The sequence below is a fragment of the Diachasma alloeum genome, unplaced genomic scaffold, assembly GCF_001412515.2.
Source record: "Diachasma alloeum isolate Michigan unplaced genomic scaffold, Dall2.0 Dall_scaffold_00316, whole genome shotgun sequence".
In the NCBI taxonomy this organism is placed as follows: domain Eukaryota; kingdom Metazoa; phylum Arthropoda; class Insecta; order Hymenoptera; family Braconidae; genus Diachasma; species Diachasma alloeum.
Window position 1 is genome coordinate 1,153,102 of NW_021680455.1, and position 23,307 is coordinate 1,176,408.

The window sequence follows — 23,307 nt, forward strand, 5'->3', positions numbered from 1 at the left end:
TCGGACGATTAAATGGTCAGACTTTGGAGATAACTGGCGAGGATCGTTGATGGGATCGTATAGGCTGCGGAGGAAACTGTCTTATGATCATTATAACACTTCATTTTTAGTGGAGACTTTTAAATGAATAAAAAGGAGCGAAATTTGGGACAAAAAGTTTTAATTACATTGCTAAAAAATTTTGACTGAAATTTCTTGTAAATTTTCATCACATTTTAGTTCCACTGAAATTATGAAGAATTTTGTCATTAAAAAATTCAACATTTTATGAAAAAATCGATGGAAACTGTCAATTTCAGTTCAATTATCCCAGGAAAATTCAGAGAAAGTTCTCCTTGAATTCCAGATTCCTCTGAATTTTCAGGGAATTCTTTCAAATTTCGTGGAATTTTAAGAATTTTGAGGAATTCGCTGAACATTCAAGGGAATTTGGCGGTGAATATTCATTTTAACTTGAAAATTCATGTAAAGTATGGACTTTTCGTCTTACTGTCGTTAAAAAATGGAACTTTACTTAAATTCCAAATGACAATTGAAATTCCATTGACTTTTTCAAATTTGTTTAACAGTGCAAGCTAGAGAATACTCGTCTTTTTCCTGCAATTTCATTGAATTTTCATTGAAATCTTAAATTCCCTGATTTTTTTCTCCTTTCTTCTACTGAAATCAATGTAACTCTCCTGAAAAATACTAGTCAACCGTCCATAAAATTTAAATTTTGTCTGAACATTGTATTATGAAAGGTTATCATACATAATAAACCCGACAATGCAAACTTTATTTATTGGAAATATCACTGGATAAAATATGAAATCAAAGATCGAAGGCATTGGTTTATTGAAACTAAATTAACTTCATTTGAATCAAACGAATTGGTTCATTCAAATAACTCATACTAAAACTTTTATTCAAACTTGAATTTGATTTTTATTTCCGTTTTAACTCATATCAAACATCAAATCGGCGTTTTTTTTTGAATAAATAAAAACAAATGAAGCTTTCATTAGTTAAAAATGAATAAATAATGTAATAATCCTTTATTTGGATCAAATAAATCGTTAACTCTATTGCAGTAGATCATGTATTGTCAATTAATTATTCAACTATTTCACTTAATCAAACCATTTTCATTGAAACCCATAGAAAATTTTCAAACGAAGAGCTTTATTCGCCTTAAATACCTTATTTCGATTCAATTATTACTATTTTATTTTTAGATCTTTTATCATTAAGAATTTATAATTATGAAAAACAAAAACTCGATTCACAAAAAGAAAGTTTCTTTTGGAATGATTTTCTCTTATAATTCCGGAACAAAAGATGGAGTTGTGTGAGAATAACGACGTGGAACACGAAAAAATCTCGTCCATATTCTTCCCCTCGATTTTCCAACGAAAAATCCAAGGTAAGTGTGAAAAGATTGAGACGAAAACATAAAAGAGAATGATAGATATGAAATAAGATTTCACGGAAGGATGGTAGTACTTCTTAAGAAACTCTGAGGAACACAGTGATGAATACGGCGGGCTGATGCGGATATATCGAGGTGAAAAGACGGAGATAGCGAAAAGATACGATAGTTCTATAAAAGAACTAAAGGCGGATCAAAAACTTGGGACAGACTAAATGATCCGTTTCCAGAAGATGTAAGGTGCCTCAATCGCTGCAGATATGAGTTTTAGCAGAAATGGAATGAGGGCATGGGGATGTATGAGAGTGGAAAAGTTCAAGAGGGCTTTGGAATATAACTGGCTGTATTTTATTTTATCGGTCGGTTTCGTGAATCTGCGGTGCAGTCGAGAGAACTACTGAGGGGGATTGTTTAAAATTTAAGAGAGGAGGGCGGAAGACTTTCGGAGGGATAATTTATTAGGATGGGTTCAATTACTTGGTGATATACAGGCGATCCATACGGGAAAGAATGCATAATCGACTACTATGCTTTACACTGATTTCTAGACAAGATGTGGAATTTAATTTTCAACTATAGTAGAAAAACTACACTGTTAGAAATTTCTTGAAATTTCAGTAGAATGTCATCTGAATTTTCAATGTTGTGAGTTTGAATTCAATTTCAAATGCAAACGTTCACTAAATTTCTCATGCATCTTGAAAATTCAAGTAAAGTGGGTTTTTCATGTTAAAGAATTACTGGTTTTTCAATGCAAGCTTGAATTTCCAAACTCATCGTGAAAATTGAACTGCACATACAATTCAATATTCAATGGATTGAAAATTCAGAGAAGAATTTCCTGAATTTCCCAAATTTTCAGGGTTTTCCAGTGCTGTGTGGACCTGAAAATCGAGAATTACTTGAATATTCAAGAAATTAACTGATTCGTCAATGAAGGATTCTACAGAAATTTCATGTAGCTTTTTCAAGAGTAATTTTCTAACAGTGTAGTGTCTGAAATTAAGGATATCCAAGTAGTTTGCCTATTTTTTCTCCAACTAGGAAAAGGGCGCGTGCCACGCGCACCCACGAAATTTAGGGGTCTCAAGTTAAGGATGTTTACCCAAAATCCCCATTATTCACCTCAATTTTGATATTGTCACATATGCCAGGTTAATATTTGAGCCACACGTTACTAATAATCTTAATTCTTCCATCGGGGCATCCTAGTGAGAAATTAATTTCTGAAAATCACTTCTTGTAACATTACGCTTAGGGAAGAAACGTGACCGTGTGAACTTTGATCGAGATGTTGCATGGGTTAGACACTCAAGATATTGAAAAAAACCCACAAGCCATTTACTTTAGACTACGGAGAATCTATCGCCGGCGAGAACAAGTAGGGGACCGGGCCATATAGGCGTGATATCTTCGATTGATTTTCGAATTCCTCTAAAAAAAATTTGACCGCCATTACGAGTCGAGCAACGTGACAACACCACACAACATCTGATCGAGGCCGGCAAAGTCGGTGACGATAATTCAGTGCTGGAAGCATATGGACACGTATAACACACACAAACATTCATTTCACTGTTATAACCCCACTACTAGCCGAAGCGTGCGATGTTGCCCGACCAAAATTCGACTGTTACCACCGCAGGTACAAGTCCTCCATTATTTACGAAGATTTTCTTTAATTATTGTTTATGAGACAGACAAAGTACACCACAACACTTCTATGTCTTATTGTAGTGCCGCCGCCTTAAATGACTAGTGACTGAATAGTTTCAAACTGTCTTGAATGGAGACGGAAAAAATGTATTCAATTTGGTGACGTGTATTTCAACCCATTATGAAAATGTCCTGTCCATTAAATTGTCCATTAGATTGTTTTTAGACCCAAAAAACTTCTGGAGAGTTTCAAAATCACCGAATGCCTCAATCCACCTAAACAAAGTGACCTCACCGGGCTGGTACCCATTAATCGTTTGATTTGTGTAACAAACCTCAGAATCCATCGCCTGGACACACAATTGGAATGTAGAGAGCAACAGCCGAGGGGAATACACACGGTTGTTCCACGTTTATCCATTTACCTGCACTGAGCCAAATTGAAACGCCAATGTTACAGGAGACAGCAGTACACACTGTTTATCACGGCTCAGTGCAACATATCCAACCACTTTGACATCGTCTGCGTGACCCATTCTGGTTTCGGTGTCATTAGTTCGTTTCGTACCTGGAGATGAGAGCACTTGGAATTGGGAGGCAATGCTCGGTCTTGAGTAATCGTTCAACGGTTTTTGCTGCACTGAGAGAAAACCGAAGAGTTTATTTTTTCAAGAGCGTATTGCGCCAGGCCAGTTATTCCCAGGTGGTCCATCTACATCGCCAAATATTACAATTCAGTAGTGAAGTGGTCAAACGGTTTAAGTCAATTCCCTTCTAGCGCCAGTTGTCGATGAATATTTCAAATTGTAAAGGAGTTTGTAAAGTTTTCCTAAAAATCTTTTTTGTAAAGAAAAGTGAAGACTATCGAAAAAGATTTTACAAAAATTTCGCTATCTTTCTTAAATTCCGAGTTATTCAACAAAAACTTGACTGGGAGCCAAATCGCCTTAAACCGATTGATCATTTCACTACTGAATTATATTGAATTGTAATACTTTCAAGATAATTAATTCAGTAATCTGTTCGGCGACGAAACAACTTGTTTGAGAAAATATTTTCTTTCTGAGTGTGACTAATGGATTGATATCTAGGAATTGATCATCAATTTTGAAACATCGATATTCATCGCGTTGATTCAAATTAATAAAATGATCATTCGAATGATTTCAAACGTTTAAGAATGAAAAAAACTTGATTGAATTTTAGATATCGATCATTTTCATAATAAAAATCAATAAAAGAAATATAAATTAAATTAAATTTGTGAAATTCTTCGGCGAAAATTCTCCGATCGCTATTGAGTTATTCGCCGTAACAAATCGTGAAAAGATAGTTTACTGCTGATATTATTCAAATCCATAACTCAGAGAGAAAAGTTCAATGACGTGAGAAAGAATTTTTCTCGCACGAATCTCCATGCATTCCGCATCGCAAGGCATTACGAATAGATATTCCAAGTTTCTCATCGAAAACGAGAATGTCTTCACGATCGGGTATTATTGCAATCTTCTATACGCTCAGCATGTTATACCAAGGAGGCTTTGGTAGTTGTCGTTTTTCCGAATATTATTGAGGCGTTATGTCGTCAATGGTTATCTTCGTATCGTTATGCCGCAATAATCGGAGATACGGAATTCCGGTGGCTCTACGACTGCGGGAATTCGTGACTGAATCCGCTAGAGGATTTCCGGTTCATTCATAGTGTGAAACAACACACTATGAATAAACTTCTTTTATCATTCTTTATCAATGTATTAATTTAAATTTAATGATTAATTTGGGAGAAATTGAACGAAATTGAACGAAATTTGTAGTTTCCACTGATTTCTCCATGAAATTTTGAATTTTCAACGACGAAATTCATTGAAATTTCAGTGAAGAGTTAATCTCAGCCAAAAAATTTCAACAGTGTACACAGAAAGAATATAAAATTGTTTTTTACTGTGGAAACAGCAATTCTTAATATCGAAAATGTATTATTGACCCATTTGATCCCAAGTTTCCGGATATTTTACAATGATTTTATTATTTAAACGTTGCAGGTATGAATTTAAATCTCCGAATTGAACCGTTGGAAAACATTTTCAAAATCTGAAAAAATTGGGAAGTTTACTTTTAGAGGAAGGTTAATGGAATAATTAAAAAATTGCAATTTCTCGAGTAAAATGTAGGAGATGCGAGAGTACAAACTGAAGTTTTAAATCATCAGAAAAAATGACAATTTAATATATTAAAAATTCATACACGGAGAGAAATGTTCAGTCAAAATTACGGAACTCACAGTTCGCTCACCGATTACGAAATCGACTCGATCGTAATTTTTCACAGGAGATTCAGGTAAAAATTACGGACCGCTCCGTGAAGTTCTATATTGAATTTCCCCTGAAATACCTAAAATTCCGTATTTCTCAACCAAAGATATCAAAACCAACAGCAACATTCCCCTCGCCAAACTAATAACTCGAAACCCCAAAGACAATTTCTAACATTCATGGAAATTCACTTCCGACAAAACCACACTGGAGTCTCGGGTCACTGATGGCATGTCTCAGCCAGAGAATTCTCCACGACCGCAACGGAGATTGCTCTGCGGGAGCATCAGAATCGATCACGGTTCGAAGCCACTCAGGCAGAACAAAGGCTGTAGTCCTGATCTGTTGTTCAATTCAATGGTAAGTCAAACGTATTTTATAAATATCACACGTATTGAGCTGGGGGACATAGCAAGATACTTTGTCGATGGATGTTTGGGGTCATACATCATTGGCCGCAGGGGTTGGTGTGATTGATGTGATGATAGTGAAGATGGAAGCTGGTGGGACTCACTTAATCCTGTATTGACCGCAATCGAACTTTGACGCTGCTACTTGATCCAATCGGATGGTGATCACGGCGGTTTTGATATTATCATTCGGCGGTACTGGGAGCAGTTAATTGCTGGGGGATGGAGACGTTTGTACGAATATTGTCAATAGAATGGAAGCAAATCCAAACGTTTTCAGAAGTAAAACTAATTGTTTTATATCAAAATTTATCCAATAAATTGAAATTAATTGATAGCACATCTTTTAATTTGAAATTTGTCTATTCATTTCAATCATATTTTAATAAAAATTTATTAACTTATGGAGCTATTTTTACGGAAATGTTTCAATTACACTGAAAATACTAGTGTCTTCAGGACGTTTTAATTTGAGACTTTTCTTCTGTCTCAATTCAAGACACTTGGAGACTATTCGGTAGTTATTTGTGACAGCGACTATGACAAGACATTAACCCATTGGAAGATATTGACATAATCATAAATTTTGAATTAGTCAATTGATTACTATTACGCAGAAATTTTTTTCATTATTAAATTAATCATCAGTCCAAGCCCAAACGAAAAATTCTCTTCGGTATTTTTGAGTGAATGAAATATTTTTATTTCACAAATAAATTATGTTGAATTCGAATCCATGGAAAACCATTCCATGGAAAAAATGCCCAGAAAGAATTCTCGCAGCTCTTGAAATTCTGAACAAAAAAGATTTCATGAATATTTCCTCCAAACCCCACCCCTCCAAAGATATTCGTCAATAAATCTGTTTCGCCATTTCCAAAGTAGAAACGAATGATAAAAAAATGATGAAATTGTGTTACAGGAAGATATTAAATCATGACATGCTATTGTTGCACAAAAGGTTCACCTGTGAAGTGACGAATCGGGGTCAACAACTTCCCCAGTATCCTCACAGTCCACTCGAGCACTTCCCCTCCCTCACACACGAAAATTTCCTGCAAATTATTGTACATCACGCGAGGTCGTTACGCCAGACGCTGAAGCAGTTGACGCTGTTGTCACATACGGCAGAAATATATACAACCGATATAAACCGAAATGGTGGGTTCTAGGGTTGTGCACTCAAACCATAAACTTGCAACTTGTGTCTAATATTTCGCTGGGATAAATCAGTTCCTAGGGTTATAATGTCTCAGTTCGTCACGAGCAGCTGCGGATGAACATCTTGGGGGATTAATTGCGAACTGAGATTACACTAGTCGGTTTTCTGGTTGACCCAGAAGCTAGTTGAAGGGTAGTTAATTTTCAATGGGAAGGCACTACATTGATTAGGAATGATCAATTATAAAGGCTGTGATTAATGAGAAATGTTTTGAAATTTCGGGATTTTGTTGGACGAGAAAAACTAGAGTGTGAAATTAAGACACTGTTGTCCACTTTTTTATGACATTTGTGAGAAGATATTCCAGGGATTTTACCTGAGGATCTGTTGTTTTAAACTTATGTCTCACATTTTTTCCAAATACTTCATTCGTTTTTTCTCAATTATTTCTTCCCTGATAATTTTGGTTACGTTAATTTTGCTTTAAATTGATGTCTCATTCACAGGGAAAAAAAAGTTGTGATTTTCGAGGACATGTTACTAATTGCCAGGGCCAATTTATCACGCATTATTTGAGATTCGCGATTGCGAAATTTAGTAGTTTTGTCACTAATGTTCAGAGTAACTTCGCTGATTTTATTTTATTGTTTCATCACATTGTGAACTGCCTGAGACAAAACTCCTTGAAATTCCTGTTGAACTTCATAAAAATTTTTAAGGAGTTTTTATTCACCCGTAAACTTGACTTTTATTTGCATTTATATTCACATCAAATAAATCGTTTATTAGATCCCATTAGAGGATTTATTCAGAACGAAAGAATTGTCTGTCTCGTGTGATTAAAATATTTCCATTAAAATAAATACATGAGTTTCTTAATTTTCGACAGGAAAAATTTTTGACATGAATAGAATAGAAAAATTTCAACTAAAGTGTTTCACTGAATTCAAATGCGTTCTCCTCCAGATGTACTGCTGTAGTCTGAAGGCTATTATCCATTAATTAAATCTATATGGTATTTTCCTAGCTCAAAAAATAAATTATGAGATATTAAGTCGTTTTCATTTCACTTTTACCGATTAACTTTTCATTATTTCATTCCCCAAACCCGACGAATTTTTTTTGTTCATGTAAAAATTTTCCTCCGCTATATATCACCCCAAAGAACAACTCACGTGTGAATAGTCACACTGAAACAACTCGTATGAATGATTCGTTTGCACAATGAAACAATTCAATAGGAAACGATGACACTGAAAACACGTAAAACATTCGATACATTGAAAACGAGTGGAAATTGGTATTTGCGTTAACGTGTGTGTACAAAAAGGGGGAGGTGAAGTTCCTAGGGATTTACCCCATTCACTGGACAGGTGAGAGTGGAGGGCAACGTCATCCGGCCATTATCCATCTCTTGTTTCTACATGACTACACCCTGGAGGGGATGATAGCAGTAACGAAGAGTGCAGATGAGGGATCGACGAGAGTTTTTCAAGTGGTTTACGTACTGGTGGGAATATCTCACATGAGATGAGTGTGTAAAGCTCTCTTGCATAATGGAAAACTGATTTTTCGGATGGAAACAAAATTATCTCTTCAGAATTTCAAAGAATGAAGTGACAAATAATTTTTGTTATTTTTCTTCGGACTCTCGTGAGTTTTTATGGTATTTCTCTTCTTCTCGCACTCATGAAAAATAAAACGTTGGGCAGAAATTTCAAATGTTTTAAAATAAGACGTTTTTGCGTCTCCACACACGACATTTGATAGACAAAAGGTTTTGATGATGTTTTGAAACGCAAGTGACGAAATTCAGTCACTATTCATTGAAACCGTTAGGAATTTTTTGAAATTTTATGGAAAATATAGCAGTAATTCCGGGAGGGGAACAAAATGTAAAAACCCGAGAGGATATACATGGAAAATAAACTTAGCAGTAATTCCCATAGGAGTGACATTGAATCCGATTTAGGGGAAGAATGGCAATACAATTTAAAGTTTTAGGTAGAATTCATGGAAAGTCATAAATTTTCAAAAAATTTTTTTAAATTTTCCAAAATCAAGTGTTTTATTCAATGACTTCAATGACAAAATTTCCTGAAATTTCAATGGATATGAAACATAATAAAAATTTCTGGGATTCAGATGGACGTTTTTGGTGACTTATCCATTTTCTTCCAATTTATTGATGTTCTTAATTTATTCAGAGGGTCGGAAGGGTGCCGCGGGTATCAAATTAATTCAAAAATAGTATAATTGTAAAATGTATTTGTAAATGTAATAAAATCCGATGTAATTGTAAATGTATATAAAATCAGAAGGCCATAAAAACCTTATCAACACTTTTCACCAGTATTTGATCACAAAATTCTTGTACCCTCATTGTCCTAACTCGCTTTAAATTCAGCTTCATGACCGTTATTTTGAACGTGATGTGCATTATGTGGGTATATCTCGCATGAGATGCCAGTGTAAAGCTCTCTTTGCATAATGAAGAACTGATTTTTCAGATGGAAAAAAATTCCCCTCTCCAGAATTTCAAAGAATGAAGTGACAAATAATTTTCGTTATTTTTTTCCACACTCTCGTGACTTTTTATGTTATTTTCTCCTTCTCCCACTCGTAAAAAATAAAACGTTGGGTGGAAATTGCGCGACCAATTTGCATTCGTATCGTCTCTCAACTGCTAGTGGAGACAAAGCGGAATAAAAAGTTGGAGAAGATAGAAGAAGAAATAATGATTTTTACGAGCACGAGGTACAGTAGGCAAGGGCGAAAAGCTCTTTCACGACATTTTTCAGTGAGGAAAAAAGAGGAAACGCTTTTCTTCCGACTAGGGCCCTCTCTTCTCTAGTTGGTAATCGTTTCTCTGGAGTGGAATAATTTTCAGTCGGTCGCCCTGAAGTTAAAGGGGAGTGCCACTTACTTTTACCCCCTCGAGTTTTTCAGTTTTTTTTTCTCCAGGGCGTGATTTTACGTCTCACTCTTGTGGGCATAAATTTGAGGGGCTTTCGGGGCATTGAGGTGGAGGAGCAATTTTTGGAGGGAGTCGTACAGAACGGAATGAGCGATGATTCCAGAAGCGTTTAGATTATTTTTGAAATGTCAAGAAAATGAGGCGTTTGGAATAAAAATGTTGAAGACATTTTGGGGTATTTTGAAAAATTTGCAAACTCTAAATACATTTCACCACCAATATACTGCCTTTGTAGCTATTCGTCACATTCATTGGGGAATTTATTATATATGTTATGAAAATAAAATTAAATTTTCAGCAGAAAATGTTTCTCAATTATTTAATATCTAAGTCTGATTCTTTCAAAGATATTTTAAAAATAATGTTTAATTTTCTACAGAATTACGTCAATGAAGAAAATTAAAAATAATTGTTAAATCATAGTGTTTCAACTAGTATTTCCAAGACGATTTAATTCAAGACATTAGAAGCAAAAATGTGTCTTATCAGGAGTTTTCATTTCGAGGACCAAATTTTCATCACCAGAAGTCGATTTGGATTTTTATAATATAGAGAGATAGATGATTGTTTTTTTCGTGCAACATAGACCATTAAAACAAATGAAATACTTGCAAAAGCAGTGTGAAACGAAAGATCCTCCAGTAAGACACCTCAAATGTCAACAAAGAATGTCATCAACGACTTAAATTTGGTAACGCAAAGGGTTTTTTGAGAAACAACTTAAAAAAGGGGACAAAAGTGTCTTAATTTACAACACTAGTTTTTCTAGTGCGCTTTTTGAACCTATTTTAATCACGAGTGAATGACACTTTTGGCATTCCACCATCTCTTTTCGTGTTTTTTCAAGTTTATTCTGGAGATATAGATCAATCAGCAGTGCAGCTCGTTTCGTTTGTCGACGTGTACGCCAATGTGTCACTGCTGTCCTTTATAGAGGCTGGACAGCACCAGCCCCCATCCCCTTTTCGCGTATAATTAAAACAAATCGCAGCGAAAGCTGGAGGCGACGTTTAATCGAGTTGGGAACACTACTCCCCGTATCGTCACTGTCTCCGCACTTTTTCAGTGTCCACAATTCGTAATTATTTTATTCCACTGGGGGCATGCAATGTTGAATAGACAGCCGAAAATACATTGGCTTTGACCAATTTTTTCCTTCAAACTCAATTTCTCATTTTAATTGGGAAATTATTTTCGTAATTAATCGGGATGGGAGAAATTATTGGAAGACATTTTCTGTAGATGAGAAAATCCTCCACCCATACATGTGACGCATTTGAATCAAATAAAAATTTTTATTTGAAAATTTTCTATTCGTTTCAACAGTATCCTCGCTGGAAATGAATGAACTCCTGAATTTATTCCAATAAAAATGTTAAAATTATATGAAATAGAGCGTTAATTAATTGGAAATTCATCTTTTATTGGAAGAAACCATTTATTATAATGTATTCACCTGAATTTTCCTGATAACTATTAATTTTCATGGGGTAATTGAACAATAATTTACTGCTTCAATAGATTTTCTTATAAAATTGTGAATTTATAATTACGAAATTCCTTGAAATGTCAGCGAAATTGACAGTGAGTACAAATTTTCAAGAAGTGTACCGGAAATTTCAACCAAGAATTTTTAACATTGAAGCTTTATTGCGTGCCATTTGCATAAACCCATTTATTTCATTCAAATAAAGTTTATTTAATTCAAATGAGTCATCAGTAAATAAAAGAAAATTCAATGAACATTGATTCAATGTGATTATCATTTGTTTGGCCTAAAAAACGTAAAAATTACGTTTCGAAACGTAATCTGCGAGCGAAGTAAAATAAAAAGTGTGTGTCAGAACTGAAATTGTACGAATCGCCACGTAAATTCTACGATTTGTTCCGTAAAAATTAACCACCCATCTGATGACTCACCGCTGTGGGGACAACAAGTCGTTCCGTAATTTTTTACCAACGATTGAGAAATTTTACGGAACGAAACGGAGAAATAACTCACCAGCTTCATAAAAATTGTTGAACGTTCAAGAATTTTTTATTTTTGAGGCATAATAAGTCGGCAAGTTTCTGTAAGATTTTACTTCTTTGGGAAAAATTGCGTGACAATTTCGTACTTTGTTCGGTGATGAAACTGAAAATTTACTGAACGTTTCAGATTTCTTCACTTCCATTCCCATAAAAATTACCGGAAAACGACTCCCTAATCGTTTAAGAATTTTTCCAGATTTTTATTTCTCTCCGTGCGAATTATCCCGATCGCTGGAAAGATTATTTAATAATTTAGCCCACTAACCTGGAAGTCGAATTTATCAAACTCCTCTTGGGCCTCGATATCCGCCCTTCTTGGTCGCAGTAACGGACAGGTGGCCATGGAGACGCGAGCATCAGGTGCCTCACTGTAATCTGGCACAAGTGTTGTCGGTCTCTCGTATCTTACGCCCACGGGAGCGGCAAGAAGGGCTGGCGCTTGACCCGACGAGGGGGCCTGTGTTTGGCTCACGTAATACAGGCACAATAGTAACGACAGTAGTACTGCACACAGTAGAAACGTGCGGCCCGAGCCGCGACGCAGTAGTTTGTACATTTTTGCGATTTGTTTTTCCTTTTTCACCGTCAGTTGGGAATGCGGACGGCACAAAAATAAATTATTAGTAAACTTTAGTTTCGAGTATTCACACCATTTCGGGGAGTGGTTAAGGCCGAGGTCAAGCCCCTAGTTGTCACTGTTCCTTGGAGACTTCATCGGTGGTTTTTATACTGCAACAAAAAATTAATGACAGACATTATTCACTGGAGTGGAAATGATATTATCTTGTTTCACTGTACTGTTCAAAATTTTTACGTGGAAGTCTATCGGTTCGCTTTGCGAACAAGTTGGTGTGATACCGGCTGCACCCAGAAAAATTATTTGTTTAAATGAAATAAAGTTAATTTAAATAGTGCCAATTTTTTTTCAAATTGAATAAAAAATTTTATTCGAATTTTTCTTTATATTAAATAAATGTTTTTTTTACTATTTACAAATCTTTGTATGAATTAAATGAATTTTTTCTTTGAACATAATAAATATTTATTGGATAATGGAGTGAAAAATGTAATAAAAAATTGGATCAGAATGATTCTAGAAAGCTCACATCGTCTAGATTTCACATTTCTTGGATTAGGTTTATACAACTTTTTTCCGCATAGCTCACGAACATTGTTGAAACACACTTTTGAAATTCTTCCACAAAATACATGAAAATGTAATTTTCTCAAAACAGAAAAAATGGTTATGTGAAATAAATAAATTGTTATTCGATTAAAAAAAAATATTTTTCCAGATGTGGAGAAATTATTTTTGAAATATTTCAGCTATAAATTTATGAAGGGACGAAGAGCTAAGTTGATTGCCAGCCCATATTTATTTATATAAAATAAAAGAGATTGTAATCCACGTCATTCATACTAAAAGGAGAAACGAAAAAAAATTACTTTTGTTGCTATTCGCAATTCACTGCAGATCATTAAAGAATATTACACTCAGCGTGAAAATAACATTTCAGTGAGATGACACTCCATAATCCCCCAGATAAATCATCTCAGTACATTGCCCCCCCTGAGCAAAACACCGGGAAAACAAAAATATGATAAAAAAAGAAGAAATGAAAGAAAACGATTACAGAACCAAACGCACGAATGATCCTGAAAGGGGGATTCACGTTGAGTTCGTTTACAGTGAACAAGCGACGAGACATTTCTCGTACTGAGCAACACACTCTCATGCGCACATAACTGTGAATATATGTATCCACATAGGGGTAGATTCCCTGTGAAAAGGGATTCCCCCGTTTCCATCATGCGAAACGACATTATATCCCCGGCCATTTCCCTCAGTCGCTCTCGAACATAAAATCAGATTGAGTTCACAGACGGCGGTGGATTTTTTTCTTCTTTCGGGGCTTCAAAAGTCGTCAATTTTACCAACAAAAGACGAGACAAGAATCAACGAGAATGGAATTTGTGGGAGGAGAGAATGATAAAGTAACAAATAAGTTTTCACTCCTTTTTGAATATTTTTGTCGATTTTATCGGGCGAAGCTGGATGGAAATCGAGGCATGGAAAAACTGAGAGAATTTGAGCTTGTGAATATTTGTTATCAACTTGTACTGCTCCTATCGTGGTCGAAATGTTTAACTAGGGATTGAAAAATTTCCGGTGGAATGCTGGTGGAAAAAAAAATTGAAATTTCAACAATCATCTGCATTTCTCCGGCGAATCGGGAATTTGTCATGACGAAATTCCTTGAAATTTCAGTGAGACTGTCACTTGATGAAAATTCCTAAAATTTGAGGCTGTAAAGTTTTTTCTCCATGTACACAAAAATCATTAAATTGCGCTGAAAATGCACTGAAATTCCGAATTTTTTAACATAACTGTGATGAGAATTCCTCAACCTATTTGAACTTTCAGTGAAATTACGAATATTCAGTCCCGTTCCTGATTTTAATTCATTTCCAGGTAATAATTGAACTGTAATTGACAGTTCGCATGGCTTTTTCCTTGAAATTCTGAATTTTCAATGATGAAATGCTTTGAAATTTCAGTGGAACTAAAATGTGATAAAAATTTCCCAAAAACTACAGAGGAAATTTCAGCCAAAAATTATCGGTAAATCTTGAAAACTTCTAACAAATAACATTTCCATTAAAATTTCAAGGCATTTTGTCATTGAAAATTCATAATTTTATGGACAAATCCGTGGGAATTGTAAATTTGATTTCAATTATTCCGGAAAAATTGATGAAAAATCTGGAAAATTCTGCCAAAATTCTCCTTGAATTCCAGATTCCTCTGAATTTTCAGGGAATTCCTTCGAAATTCCTGAAATTCTAAGAATGTTAAAGGAATTCCCTGAAAATTCAAGAGAATTTGGTAGTGAATATTCATTTTCACTTTAAAATTTACGTAAATTGTGCCGCTAAAAATTGGGACTTAACTTGAATTTTTAGAGAAACTTGAAATTCCATTCCCTTTTTCCCCTTAAATCGAATTCCATGTCTTTTTTCGGAAAATCCAGGCAACTTTTTTCAATAGTGTAACAACTAAAATGAAAAAGGAACGAGAACAGCGGTTTTTGTTCATTTTTGCATCTAATCCTGTGTGTTACATTTGGACGAATGAAATAAAGTACTTGAGGGAATGGAAAAGTCACTGGGCTGTCGACCGAGGTCACATCTCTGGGGTTAACCTCTGGCGACGTGAAACCAGTGGTCCAGAGTTTTGTGGCGCTCATACGCGTTCAACTGAGAGAAAATATAGCAAAGTGAAATGGAAAACGTTCACATCCCAGCGGCTGTTTGTATCCCAGTCTAAATTACGTGTAGGCAAAGGGCGGGAGAGTCGAGGCAGTTGATTAAACGTCCAGCCGAAAATTATGACTGATCGATACTCTCGTTGCCACAATTACAACTCGAGTTGATGCCGAGTCACGCGTGATCGAGTGCAGTCGTTGGTCACAGTTGGTTCAGCTGTTGTTTTTGGACGAATTGATATTCGTTGGGTTATGCCGAGGAAGGAAACCCCGAGGACATTCATTTTTCCTGTGATTTAATAGGTTCAATTAATTTCATGTCAAGGTGAGGCTGATTATTACACGGGGAATAAAGTTGGAGAACAATTGCCAAACAAGTCATGTAATCGTGGAGCTAAATCCATTTATAGTTTTTTGTCACCCTATATCGAGGCAAAAAATGCGAGAAAATAGTGAATTATTCTCCGATTATTTGAGAAAATTTAGTGGACGTGAGTGTATCGAACAGGCGATACTCCCGAGCTAACAATTAACTGAAATTTAAGTCAATTTTTTAATAATTTGAAAAGAATTGAAAAATTCATTTTTTGTTTTGTGATTAATAGCCTGGTTTAATTCAAGATTACTATAATTGTCAATTGGATTTATTATTTGAATTTGGTTTGATCTTGTTATTATTCGTATATTCGTTGAAGGAGAGGGGAGGAAATGATGCATTCGATTGGAGGAAGTCAGCAGCGAAATGGAATAGGAGATGAGCTTCAAATTAATCTTTCGATTGTTTCGCGAATGTCTGTGGAAGGAAGGGGTTAATTAGTGATAATGTTTCTAAAAATTGGTAACAAAATCCTAAAATTTCAGAATTTTAGACTCGTTAAATTTCACTATTGCGAATCCTCAATAATTGGGGATCGGTTCCTGAAAATCAATGACATGTCCCTAATATCAGGGGATGTATCCGTGGAAATCCATGAAATATCCCTGAAAATCAGAACTTTTTTGCTCTATGGAGAATGAATTCATCTAAATTTTCCTGTTTTCTGTTAATTTAAATTATTTTATTAGAATTCGAGAAATTGTGAAAGTTCAATGACAAAATTCCTTCAATTTTTAGTAAAATTATCACTTGATGAAACGTGTAGCACCAATTTAATAACTTCCTCACTGAATTAGTCCCTCAAAACTATTTCACCCCACTTATTAACCGAAAGTAAAACCCAGAATGATTCATCCACATTCATTCCCTCGTGCTACCCACTCCCCCGTCAGCAAAAACTTGAGAAACTAAAAATCTCCGCGAAGGAATTGAAATATTTCCTCCTCTCTACGTACGAAGTGCACCCTTACCTTTTTTTTCACAGATGCAGACAATTCACATCTTGTTATCCTCCCGGCAGTGGTTCCTTTTCGCTGAGTTCGCCCGAGATTTCGTGTTCACTGAAGCTCCTTGCGAGAGAAGGACGACCAGAATTCTTTGGATGCTGCCTCGAGGATTTCCGGGGATTGAAGATGGATGTATGTGAGAAATAAAAATCCAGGGAGCAGATCCAAGAGGTAAAAAAATTGGGGGCAGTCTGGGTGCGAAAAAATTCCGGCGAAACTCTGTCGAAATTTTTTCCTCCTTGTTTTTTGTTTTTTTTTTCTAGCCTGTGAGACGACCAATTTTTGTTGGCGCTGCAGGGGAGAGGGTGAGGACACACGGTAGACTCGACCGCGACGTGTCAAGGGTACTTATCACGATTCACTCGACGACACGACGCCGGCGTCTTGTCGACTCACTGTGGATGTGGAAGCGAAAAAGAGGAAAAAAATGCGAATGAATTTTTTTTATGAGAGAATGGTGCATCCGTCGGTGGAACGGGGGAACTTCATCGGTGACGCTGGGGATGTAATTTGATTTTACTCCTCTTCACGCCCCAAAATAGATTAAACTCTAATTTCTTCGTCACGCGCTTCTTTGACTCACTGACGGCTTTTTTTGCGCTTTATTTCCGTTTTTTAGCACTAAAGGTTCGTTTTTTTTTTCACTGCGTGGGTAATGCAATCTGTAACATAAAGAGAGAGGGGAGAATTAGAGAGATTCATGGGGAAATAATTTTTATGGAATATTCACAGTTGGGAATTTTAGAGGTGGAGGAATTGGGAGGTAAGTGCAAAAGTTTTAGACAGATTATTCCACACGGAAAACAATTTTCTAGAAAATTACATGTGCTACCAATTTAAACAAGTCAGAAGTTGCACGCTTAAGAAAATTATTTTGTAGCACCAGAAAAATTATGGTGCCCTCAATAATTTTTCCGATGCTAAACTACAGTTTTTTTGATGCCACATACTAATTTTTCAAAGTGTGCAAGTTGTGACTCGTTTACAGTGATAGTACATGAAATTTTCTAGAATATTTTACGCAGTGTAGTAATGCTTAATGGAGTTACTAGGCTTAAGGAGCTTTTTTTGTGAGAAGAGGTTTGGAGCAAGAAAGAAGTTTCTAAAATTTTTCTTTTCAATGTTTCCTATAAGTGTGTTGGAAATATTCGCTGAATGGATTTTTTTTGCCTCTGGTTTTATTCTTGGTTTCATCATCCTTTTTTCCCGAATATGTTCGGAACAAGTACTCTTATAATTACATAACCAGAAAGAGCTTTTGAACTCAAGAATTAGGTAGATTCATAGATAAATAATGTTTATCGAATATTAATTTGTGAATTTTGGAGTTGGAGGAATGGAGAGATTAGTGCAAAAGGTTTAGTCACATTATTCTACCAACATTTGTGGGATAAATGGGTTGAGGGGAAACTGGTGAGGGAACTTTATAGTGGGGAGAGTTTTGGATTATGAACGAGATTTTCAAAATTTGCCCTTTAAATGTAACAGTTTTGGAAATGTTTGTTAAATGGAATTTTTTTCTTCTGATGTTATTTTTGGTTTCATTATCCTTCTTCGCAAATATATTCGAAACAAATACTTTTAGAATTAACCGACGGTAGTGACCGTGCGGTTAGAGTGCTAGACTCCTATGCCAATGATCCGGGTTCGCTTCCCGGCACCGGCGGTCAAAAATTTATAGCGCTCTAATCTCACAGTTTCACTGCCGAGCGGTAGTCCCGTCAAAAGGACGACTGTACCAGGGCAGGTTTTTCCCTCGAATGAGGTTTTCCCTCCCTTCGGCAAATGCGGTGCAGGGGATTGAGGGGGTGGGAAGGGAACAAATCGTAAAGACCCGAAAGGGTATACGAGAAGAAAAATTTTTACTTTTAAATTAAAGAGAAACGACCTTTTTCAGCTCGAATGAAATTTTGTCATAAACTTTTGTTATTTTGGTCAATTTTTTTATGATTTTTCTCAGCGCATATCGTCAGAGCGAATGGGTTAATGAATAAATATGAACCTCTTTCATAGATTGAAGAATTTTCTAAAAAGTTCTATGACAATTTCCTTTAATTCCCTTCTCTTCAAAGATATTTCACGAATAAACAGCAAATCAACTCCTCCCCTTTTCGATTTTTTCAACACTCAATTAAAAATTTTTGACTGAATTTTGCGAAGCATTTCTTCAAAATTGTTATCAAGTAATTGTTTCATTAAAATTGCAAGGAATTCTGTTATTGTAATTTCCCAACTTGATAAAGAAATCAATGGAAATGGTCACTTTCAGCAGAATTTAGGTAAATCAATTGAGTATTTCCTACAATTTGACACTGAAAATCTAAGTTTTTATGAAAAATTGAAAAAAGTTCGAGAATTCTATTGAAATTCATTGAATGTTCAGTGAAGTTTGCCGTTTCACGATTCCCAATTTAACCGTAAATAAAAATCGAATTAAACATCGCACTCCCGAAAATTCCTCCCAAATTTTCCATCCCACTTTAGTTTTCCCCACAGAATAAATCAAAACAACGCACTTCTGCGAAAAAAAAAGATCTTAAAACACGCGGAAACATGACAAAAACCATTCAGTCCGCTTTGAAAGGCTCGTCAAACTCGAAACCACCGGGAGCTAAAAAAACCCTGGAAAACGTGCGTAGAACAAACACACTGAACCCTCGCTATCTCCCTCTTCTCCCCTCCCCATTCACTTAAACCGCCGTAGTTTAACGTAAGCAAAAAAAAAACTTTCTAAAACGCGTCGATGTTTTCACCCTACAAACAAGACGAAAAAAACTCCGACTCCGCATCCTAAAAAACCCGGCAAAAAATGGTGTCGCAAAGTGTAACAGAAGAGCCAAAAAAACCATAGAAACTGGAAATACATGAGAAGCGAAATAAAAAATCAAATGAAGTAATTTGCGCTAATTCAACTGGCATTTTTTAATTGCTACGGACGCTCATGTGGCGTAAAACGTGGAAAAAAATTGAAAGCTTTTTTTGTTCTCCACATGATAGAAATTCCTCCAAATTCACTGAACAGGAAAGTCAGGAATAAAAAATGAAGGGAAAAAACAGTCCAACACACATTGAGTATAATAGCGGGACAATCGAGCGAGTGATTCTGCATGCATTGATAGTTCAACAATTTTGGGGCCGTGTTTGTTGAAAATAAAATGGTCTTTTGAACCGGCGGTTACCACATGGGGTAACACAGCTTTTTTTTTACTGGGGAGACAGTAACTTTTACGATGAGACATTCATTGACTTCGTAAATTCACTTTTGTTTTCATCACAATGAAGTTTACTCGTGGAGCAACTTGAGGTGGGAAAAAAGAGTTGTTGGTATTTTTTTTTCTGGGGAATATAGAATAGACAGCTACGAAGTGGTGCATGAAAGTATGCAAAATTTCCAGGAAGTTTTACTTAAATTTCAGGAAAAAATGCAGTAAGTCTAAAAACATTCCAATGTTTCAACAAAAAATGTGACAACATATGGTAATTTTTATTCTTGACATTTCAAGTAAACAATTTTGAAATGTTTGACGACGATGAAGTTACATGAAATTTATGTAATTTTGTTCACTGACGCATCAGTAAATTTCTTGGATATTCAAGGGATTCTCAATTTCAAGGCCCATAGGACACTGGAAAATATTGAAAATTGGGAAAATTCAGGCAACAATTTTTCTAAATTCCCAATTCATTGAAAGTTCAGTCGTATCTAATATTCAATTTTGATAATGAGTTTAAAAATTCAGGCTTTCAATGAAACCTCAATGATTACATAACAAGAAAAATGAGAAATTTCATGAACAATGTCAAGTTAGAATAAATTCAAACCCACGACTCTAGATGATATTCAGACTGAAATTTTCATAAAATAGTGACAATTCCCAATTTTGGCACTGAAGATCCACAATTTGATGAAAAACCAATGATGATAATTGATACAAATCAGAAATATTTATATAAATATATTCTTGAATTTTGAATTAATTAAAAATTCAAGTAAGTTGGAGAATTCTCATCTTCCTGCTGCTCAAAAATTTGAAATTCCACGGTATAATCAATAAAATTTGATAGTTCACATTTTTCTATCCTTAAATAAAATATAATGTCGCTCTATTGATAATGAATACAAAACTGTCCGTAAAATTTCAATTCCGTACTGACAGTGTAAAGACGAAATTCATCATCGCAATCATTCAGTTGAAATAAATCCATTTTGGTAGTTTCTCCCGTATGATTCCTCGGTGTTATGTTCACACAGTTACTCTTTCATTTTATTATTTCTCTGTCTAGACTATCGCGCTCTCGCCTATTACCCACCCGCGCAAACGGTTTTTTGTCCCTGCGGTCAAAAGTTTTCTGTAAAAAAAGCAAATTCCCTTTATTTTTGTCAACCAAAGCGTTACGGCGAACAAACTTTGGCCAAGTTTATAGGCACACACTGAGTTTACCGATACTTTACTTCGAGCCATCGAGTGTCGTGCATTCAGTCAGTTTTGCCTGAGTAGGGAGAGGGGGAGGGGAGAGGGAAGCCGCTTTGCAACCTAAATTTTCACTTCAACACTTTTTGCAGAAAATAAAATCAACAGAGCAGAAAAGTTCACACTCGCTCTGTTTCGTTCTCTCACATACGAAACAGGATAAAACTATAGAATATTTTATTGTTTTTTTTTCAAGGACGGGAACACGTCGAGAATTTTTTGGATTTTTAGAAAAAAAAAATTGTGCTTTTAATGTTTAAAAATTGTTTCAAAGTTTAGAAAATATTTTCATTGGAAAATATTCCATTGTTTTTCAAAAAAAATTGTTTTTGGATATTTGGAGTTATGTTGAATGAGACAAATTGATGGGGCAATGATCTCGAAATAATAATGAACAGATGCGGCCGAAAATGTGTTGAAATTATCCTTGAAATTTGAGGAATTGTACAAAGTATTGCCGTTTCAGGAATTTTTACTGAAATTTCGGTGAACAATGCAATAAATCTGAAAAAATTCCAATGTCTCAACCAAGAATTTGTCAATTTGTCAATTTGAATTATTTACACCCCCTCCATCCCTGATTCACATTCTCACAATGACAAAACACTGAATAACAACAAAAACAAATAAAAATGGAAAATTTTCGGCAAGTCGTGGTACCATTTGAATTTCAAGACATTTCATCATAAAAAAATCACAATTTGATGAAAAAATCAAACGAAACTGTAAATTTTACATTTTTCAGTTCTTGCTGCCAAAAAATTTAAGAATCCATAGAATGTTCGATGAAATTAAAAATTGCATGATTTCATTCATCACGTACATTCACGAAATTTTTCCTCCCTAAATTGAACTGAGCCAAGTAAATTGACTGGAAGACAATCCTCCGCCTACGAAAAATTCCAGTGCTGTTTAACTAAAATTAACAGAGATTTCTGGTAGAATTTTTGGGAAATTCTGTGGAAATTTCATATCATAACTGGCACTCAAAACTCAACAAGATGTCACAATTTCCAAAAAAAAAGTCGAACTGAGATTCCCCACTTCCCACACAAACAAAACGCAAAAGAATTCCCACTCTCAACGAAGAAAAAAAACTGAAGCCAACAATATCCCAAATTCCATCATTTTTCCCTAAAAAAAAAACACTTCCAATCTCCAAACACACCAGGACCCCTCCCCTCGTCATTCAATTCTCAGAATTCACTTCGGAAAACTCCAACAAAACAAAACAAAACATTGACTAACGGAAAAAAACTCGTGTCCGCGGAATTTTCCCACGACCCTGGCACTCGCCGGCAGATACAAATGCTGGCCCTTCCCCAAGGACCTGAATCCCCCGAAAGTCATGCGAGAAAGTCTCCCCGGAGTTTCTAGGTTCTTATCTCTACTCCTGGAAACTCCAAACTCCCAAGTCAACTTTTCGAAAAATTTCCCAGGAGAGATTGTGTTCTTATACCGTATCTCGTGTCTCCGTCTCTCCTCTCCTACTTTTCAGGGGTTGAAACAACATCCGAGGGGGCACAATCAAAAGATTTTCACTCTCAGCGCTTCAACAACAGCATCTCTCTACTATTTCATTCAATTAAAGTGACCCTTAGTGCAGTTTTTTCGTCGTTAATTCACTCGCAAACCGACGACGCGTGCGTTCAGAATGAAACACGACGTACGACTGGTGGGTCTCGAGCCGAATGCTTTTGACACGCCGTCGGCAGTGAGGTTTTTCCCAACGGCGTTACGTTGGCGCATGTGCCAATAATCTGGTCGGCGCGGATACGCCAAGAGAAGCCCCTCCAAAAAGTGTGTGTGAGTGGAGAAGGCAAGTGAGAGTCAGACGGAGTTCGGCCTGGCAAGACGTACAGATAGAGGGAAGTGGAAAAATACGTGTGGGGGAGGACTCGGCGGATATAAGAGAGACGGTGAGAAGGGCGGGGGTATTTACACGAGGTGGATGGGCGAGATTCACTGGCAGATGTCGAGACTGATTCGATGGCGATTTTCATGAGGATGTGTACTCAATTTTCGTGGAGGAGGTCGTCCTCGCGGGGGGTTATTATACGGGATTCGGGAAGTTCGGGGGGGGGGGGGGGTACGCTGTCAGAAAATTACGCTTCAAATTTCAAATAAAAAAACCGGAATTTTTAACAAAACTAAATTTATATGAAATTCATCTTCATTTTGTTACTAAACAAAAGTTAATTAACAAAAAAGTCAAAAGTTGACAAGT

General features: G+C 35.8%; 1 protein-coding gene across 1 annotated transcript in view; it reads right to left on the minus strand.

Moving 5' to 3' along the window:
* The window catches only part of LOC107040085 (alpha-mannosidase 2), a 112,135-nt gene extending 94,897 nt beyond the window's left edge, over positions 1-17,238 (minus strand). Inside the window, exons 1-2 of the mRNA XM_015260022.1 lie at positions 16,573-17,238; positions 12,225-12,688 (exon numbers count right to left, since the gene is read on the minus strand). Of these exons, the coding sequence (XP_015115508.1) occupies positions 12,225-12,515 (291 nt within the window). The 5' untranslated portion in view covers positions 12,516-12,688; positions 16,573-17,238. The remainder of the gene's footprint in view (positions 1-12,224; positions 12,689-16,572) is intronic.
* Between the last annotated feature and the right edge of the window lie 6,069 nt (positions 17,239-23,307).